The sequence below is a fragment of the Oratosquilla oratoria genome, chromosome 39, assembly GCF_046742065.1.
Source record: "Oratosquilla oratoria isolate Oo_2021 chromosome 39, ASM4674206v1, whole genome shotgun sequence".
Lineage (NCBI taxonomy): Eukaryota > Metazoa > Arthropoda > Malacostraca > Stomatopoda > Squillidae > Oratosquilla > Oratosquilla oratoria.
In genome coordinates, this window is record NC_134815.1 from 33,005,997 (window position 1) to 33,013,496 (window position 7,500).

The window sequence follows — 7,500 nt, forward strand, 5'->3', positions numbered from 1 at the left end:
CCGCGGCGGCTCCATTAGAATACAAGTGAATGGAGGCGTTCACACAAAACCGCGCAGTTTTTTATGCGGTACCACCGCGTTTTCCGTGCGGTTCAAACCGCTATTGTGTACAGGGCCTTAGAGATCGAGTGATGGGCAAACACGCAGTCCTCCATTAATTTTGTGAGCGAATTTACAATAGCGTAAAACTAATCTGACCTATGGGACACGTTCGTGAATACCTGATGTATTTTCATATACAATAGTCTTCTTGTGCATCTTGGGTCAGCTTTGGATGTCCGGAGTGGCGTTTCATCTATTCACTGTGGTCATATCTTGTGTTGAAACGAAAACTCTCTCAACAAACGTATCGCCTCAGAAGACGCCTTATGTTTGCATGCTATAGGGAGCGCCAGGATTTGTCGCGAGAGCAGTCTTGCGCAGCAAGATTTGTTAAAGTCACCCCTTCACTTCTTGCGACAAGTGAAGGAGTGACTTTAGCAAATCTCACCATTCCCTAGAAAGCTAATTCACATTTCATTTATTCAAGTGCGAGCCAATGCCAACCCTTGATTCTAGAAAGAAGAATGTAATATGACACACAAATGTCTACGTGTATATGTATGTGTATGTATATGCCTTTGTGTATGCTTATGTGTACGTGTATGTGTATACGTGTATGTGTTTGTGTATAGGTATGTGCACGTGCATGTTTATGTATATGAGTATGTGTATGTGTATATGTATGTATATACCTATGTGTATGCTTATATGCACGTGCATGTGTATGTGTATGCGTAAGTGCACGAGTATTTATAAAGTCATATTCTTATATAAGTGTATGTGTATGTGGATGAATATGTATAAGTAAATGTACGTGTGTGAATGTGTATGAGTACTTGTACGTGTATGTAACACGTGTACAAGTACGTGTACGTGTATATGAACGCACACGTATACGTTGTACGTGTTCGTGTACGTTTATGTGTTCATGTGTGTGCATGTGTATAATTACTTGTACGTGTATGTGCACGTGTACAAGTACGTGTATATGAACGCACACGTATACGTTGTACATGTACGTGTACGTTTATGTGTTCATATGTGTGCATGTGTATAATTACTTGTACGTGTATGTGCACGTGTACAAGTACGTGTACGTGTATATGAACGCACACGTATACGTTGTATATGTACGTGTACGTTTATGTGTTCATGTATGTGCATGTGTATAATTACTTGTACTTGTATGTGCACGTGTACAAGTGCATGTACGTGTATATGAAAGCACACGTATACGTTGTACATGTACGTGTACGTTTATGTGTTCATGTGTGTACACGTGTACAAATACGTGTAAGTGTATATGGACGCAGCAAACGCATACGTCGTACGTGCTCGTGTACATTTATGTGTTCATGTGTGTGCATGTGTTCCGTGACGGGTATGTTTGCAAGAAATGAATTCTTCCCCCAGAGGGGCACTGGAACACTCACCATAGAAGTACGGTTCCTGTGTTAGCGTCCACAAAGCCCGCTTCGTTTCCGGCCCTCCCGAATAGAGAGCTGAAAAGATATTTGCACACATACACACACACACTATTATTCGTTTTTAAATGCTTTACATGAAACATGTTCGTATAACTACATTCTTGCAGATATGAAGGGATGCACGCACGCACACGCGTACACACATACACACACACACATACACACGCACACATGCATACACACACATACTAAGGAAAATAACGATAAAGGGAGGGGAAGTATTCTAATGTGTTTAAGCTAAGTAACGCTAAATCATCTAGAATCGTAGGTAAAAGTCAAAATCTTACGCTAACTGGTAACTCCAAATGCAGAAATGTGGACTGGGGGAACCCCAAAAAAACAAGAAGAATAGATTGGATCTGAGGACTTTTATCAACCTCAACATATCAACCGAAATCAAAGACACAAACGGATGGGGATGCATCAGCGATACTGAACTTTCTGTTCCAAAGGATAGAGAATGGAATAGCCAGGTTGACGAGTCAATACACTAAGATGAGTCTATAAAGTGCAACAACAAGGCGACGGTAATGAACCTGTTACTCCCAGAGACAAAGAAGAAAGTCGTAAACATCCAACAGTGACCACTTACCTACTGAATTCGAAAATTTAGTCGATGTTGATTTAGAAATCTAAAAACAAAAACAAAAAACAGACTGGACAAGAAAGCAGGAAACAGCAAAGAACCCGAACGATACTTGAAAGAAATAGACAGGACAATCCCCAAACTATCACAGGCAGAGTGGTCATCTCGGAACTGCTCCATAAAAAAAAAGAACTTCTACATGCTGAAGTACAAACATAAGCATAGCCTCATTGATACGGGACTTGTTTAGTAGCCGCTAGTGTGAGCTGCAGGTTAACTTACCCAGCAAGTAAGCGTTGACACTAGGATAGTTTGTACCCAAGTTGATGAACTTTCCGTTGGCATTGGGCACGTAAAGGGGTAATTTAAGAGACCCTAGCACTAGCGTCTACTAAACTAGCCTCATGCCAACGAGGCTTTAAGAACCACACTAACAAGCTTGCCTTCGGGACCTCACCCACCCGTAAGACAGTACCAACACGGAATAGAACTGGCCACAGTTTCAAACTGCCCCAGGTGGAAACGACCACGCTGAAAACACAGACCACCTCATTCTACAATGCCCCCACACTAACAGTCACCCAAACAGCAACACAATACTTTTTCCCTGAGTGACATATGGACCTGCCCAGTGGCTCTTCCTGGTTACCTGGGAAGCGTGGGTCTCCTTCATTGAAGCCTCGGGGCTATGAATTGATTGACTGGCCGCAGTTCTCCAGATACCGATGATGACGCGGACCGATGGATTCGACAACGTTACAAAACATCTCAAGGAGTACAATTTTTAGGACATACTGAATGTATATGTATATGAACATGTATGTTTATGTATATGCATATGTATATGTACATGTAAATGTATATGTGTATGTATATGTATATGTATATGTATATGTATATGTATATGTATATGTATATGCATATGTATATGCATATGTATATGTATATGTATATGTATATGTATAGGAATATATATATGTATATATATATGTATATGTATATGTATATGTATATGAACATGTATGTATATGCATATGTATATGTACATGTGCATGTACATGTATATGTACATGTACATGTACATGTGCATGTACATGTACATGTACATGTGCATGTACATGTACATGTACATGTACATGTACACGTATATGTATATGTATATGTATATGTATATGTATATGTATGTACACGTATATGTATATGTATATGTATATGTATATGTATATGTATATGTATATGTATATGTATATGTATATGTATATGTATATGTATATGTATATGTATATGTATATTTATATGGATATGTATATGTACATGAAAATGTATATATATTTCGCTGGTGAGAAATATAGTAACATATTTGTAAATCACAACTAACACCATAGTCGGACGAAAGAAAGCGTTGAGTACGAGAAACTATATATTTCGATTGCTAACTACAATCCTCTTCAGTAGTACTACTGAAGAGGATTGCAGTTAGCAATCGAAATACATAGTTTCGTTTGCTCAACTCTTTCTTTCGTCCGACTGTGGTGTTAGTTGTATATATATTTATTTGAAAAATATAAGTATTTCTGCATTTAAGATCTTCTTGTTAGTACTTTCAATTTTCCTAGTTGTAGTCTTTTGCATAGAGTTTAACACTAAGATACATGTGCCAAATATTGGTTTGCTTTATAATCAAGATGTTTCGTCCAATATATATATATATATATATATATATATATATACCTTATATATATATATATATATATTTATATATATACATTATATATGTGTATATGTATATATACATGCATATGTATATATACATATACTGTATCTGTATATATACATATGTACATATATATATACGTATATATGTATATATACATATGTACATATATACATATATATATACATATATATATATATATATATATATATATATATATTATCTCCTTCTGTCTCTGTCTCAAACACACACACACTCCTTACTTATTTCACACCACACGTATTTCAATTAACCTTCTGATCACTAGAAATGTTTCTATAGTTTCCCCGATCTACGTCCAACCGTCGTTAGCTACTACTCGGCACACGTTGAAAGAATATCTGACTAATTGGCATTTTTTGAAGCGCCAGGAAGGTCCCTTCCTCATGTCGTGCTTAGGAGACGGAAAATTTGTTTTGGTTCTTCGAAGTTCTTCATTCGTGCGAAGTTGAGGGAGAGAAGGGCCGATGTGGGTGAACAGGAGAGTCTGAGAACGAAGAAAGGTAGACGAGGGGGCGGTTTGGGGTGTCCCGAGAAGGTAGTAGGGTTAGTAAGAGGAAGAAAATGATTAATGTTGTTATGGACTGTGGTTTCCTGAAGTTTTTGTTCTTCTCGACGATCTGGTGATGTCGTCGTACAAGGAAAGAAGAGAATGAGCGGAACGGGAGGCATAACTGTGTTAAGGGTAGAAGGAGACAATTTCATATAACTGTATGCTGACCCTTTGATAAGGGAAATGGTTTCCTGTGTGGCCACGGGTAGGGAGGAAGCTTTTTGACCTGAATAGAATTGTTTATCTCAAGCCAAGATATAGAATATAAAGATGTATGTTGGAGTGAGAGGGAACAGACGGACGAGAGTGGCATCGTTAGGGATTCCAGTCCAAGCTTTTAATGAGACAGAATGTGCCACAGCGTCTCACAGAGCCTCATCCGCTTTCCAAAGCTGAATAAAACAGTTTGGCACTCATCAAAATATACATTTTCTTCAAGAACATCAACGTTCCAAAGGGTTTGAGAGTCGTCGGACGTTTAAAACACTTTTTTGAATGTCTCCACGACTCGTGAAGGTCACTTGGACATCAGTGATGTTTTGTAAAATCTCTTTTGGGATTTGAATGACTCCTCATGATCTTTTAGACACTCTGAAGCCTCTTCAATAATCTCTAAGGCTTAAATATCAATAAGGCGGTATCCTGAAACACAAAGGCAAAAGCCGACAAGACTATGAGAATCAACACCGTGTGAGATCGAAACCTTTATTGGTACGACGTTTCGCTTGTTACAGCTTTTTCAAGTACAGACATATGGCAAACACTCTGAGTACATATAGGCCGACGGGGAAGGAACTGGGAGAGGTTATCAGATAGGTGTGGGTGGTATGTGGAGGGGCGTAGGGGTGTGTGAGAAGAGGACGGGTGGGACTTGGTGGAGCGATGAAAATACTTACGCCGAAGTCACCCAGGCGAAAGTGGACGTCGACACAAATAATTCCTTAAGGCAGCCAGGAGGATTCTTATGAAATCAGAAACTGGTAAGTGTTTACTTCACCTCCTGCCAAACCTCCCACGTCCAGCCACCCTGTATGGGCTCCCAAAAACCCACAAGCCCAATATACCCATGAGACCCATTACATAAGGGATCGGGAGTGCGCCACACAAACTGGCAGGTGCGCTGGCCAAACATTTGTCTCGCCTTTTGGGTACCATCAGCGGTGCTCATTTGAAACACTCAGGGGACCTATTGAATAGAATTAAGGACGTTCCTGCTCGCAACAAAAAGCTGGCCAGCCTGGAGGTGACTTCTTTATTCACACGTGTCCCGACCCTTAAAGCGATTGACCTCCTTAGGGCTAAAATCACTAGTTCCGACACTGACCTCCCTATTCTCCCCAATGACTTTGTAGATTTAATACAGCTCTGTGTCCAATTCAATTATTTCAAATTCCAGGACCATTACTTTCACCAAAGGTTTGGCATGGCCATGGGCTCTCCTTTGAGCGCTGTCCTTGCCATCCTGCTCATGGAATTTCTAGAAGCAGGCCTTTCTCAGATATCGTTCCTGGCAACGTAGTATGGCTTCGCTATGTGGATGACATACTACTAATTTCCCCCAGACGGTTTGACATCCCCAAACTCCAAGTGGCACTGAACGAGGTTGAGCCATCCATCCAGTTTACCTTGGAGGAAGAAGTCAACGATTCCCTTCCATTTTTGGATACCCCTATCATCAAACATGATAATCTTTTAAAATATACAGTCTACAGGAAACCAACCAATAAGGACGATTTGACTCACTTCCTTTCCCACCATGACCTCAGTATTAAGAAAGGTGTAGTTATAGGTTTCTACCTCAGAGCTCTCAGAATTTGTACCCCTGAATTCTTAGAGGACGAGTTTAGGCACATAAATGAGGTCTTTCAGAAATTAAAATATTCAGAGTGCATCATCCACCAGTGCAAGAAAAAGGTACTCAAAATAATGGAAGGGCGGGAACCAACGAAAGGTCCAGCTAGGAGGGTTATCCTTCCAGTCAGCATCGTCACCACCACCCTCACGCGGATACTTGGGCGTTGCAACATTCAGGTAGTGGGCCAGTCCAGCAGAACTATCAAAGAGCTCTCTAGAAGGAGTGACAGCTAGGACGAGATGTGGGGAAAAAACGCTGGTGTCTACCGCATACCCTGTGCTGGATGTGATAAAGTATATATCGGCGAGACCTCCCGTGACCTGAAGACCCGGATCCGGGAGCATCGCTACGATTCCCGGAACAACATCACCACCAACGCCTGTGTTATCCACCGGAACACCAACGACCACCTGATGGATTGGGATAACGCAGAGCTGCTTTTTAGTGAACCAGACAGGGTGAGAAGGAAATGCCTGGAAGTGGCCGCCATTCAAAGCTTCAAAACCATTGAGCAGAACAGAGGCATGTTCAACATCGCCCCTCCTATCATCCATCTGTTACCCGCATTATACAAATGTATGAAATGTCCCCCTTAGTCCACTTCAACAAACTGTCCGAAATGTCCTCCTTTATCTCCACCAAGTCCCACCCGTCCCCTTCTCACACACACACCCTCCGCCCCTCCACCTACCACCCACACCTACCTGATAACCTCTCCCAGTTCCTTCCCCGTCGGCCTATATGTACTCAGAGTGTTTGCCATATGTCTGTACTTGAAAAAGCTGTAACAAGCGAAACGTCGTACCAATAAAGGTTTCGATCTCACACGGTGTTGATTCTCACAGGCGGTATCCTCGACACTGTCAAGTCTTTCTAAAAGTCTCAAAAACCATTCAGAGTCACTTGAATATATATAAGATGTTATGTCAGATCTTTTTGAGTGTCCCAGAGACTAATAACCAAAACATCTTTAACTTCAGGGTCACTTTGCCAAGCCTCCTGAAGTGCTTCAGTACCTCATGAAACCCTCTTAGAATCTGAAACTTCATACCAAACCTTCATGAGTATACAAACTCATATCCAAACTAGTCTATACTTGTCGGGTGGCTTTCCTGGATGTTGATGAAGAAGAGTATATGTATTGCTGCGGGAAACCATGGGTAGGAACGGCCTTGGCAAGATTTTGTCGTCCTAGTTTCGTGAATACATGGCCCAGGTTTCGAA

The 7,500-nt window shown here is 41.0% G+C and overlaps 1 protein-coding gene across 2 annotated transcripts in view; it reads right to left on the minus strand.

Moving 5' to 3' along the window:
* The window catches only part of LOC143020344 (uncharacterized), a 154,039-nt gene that overhangs the window by 10,114 nt on the left and 136,425 nt on the right, over positions 1-7,500 (minus strand). The window contains exon 3 of one of the 2 annotated variants that reach the window (XM_076176676.1): positions 1,476-1,544. The exons of the other annotated variant lie outside the window; for it this stretch is intronic. Within the exon in view, the coding sequence (XP_076032791.1) occupies positions 1,476-1,544 (69 nt within the window). The remainder of the gene's footprint in view (positions 1-1,475; positions 1,545-7,500) is intronic. 2 annotated transcript variants of the gene reach the window in all.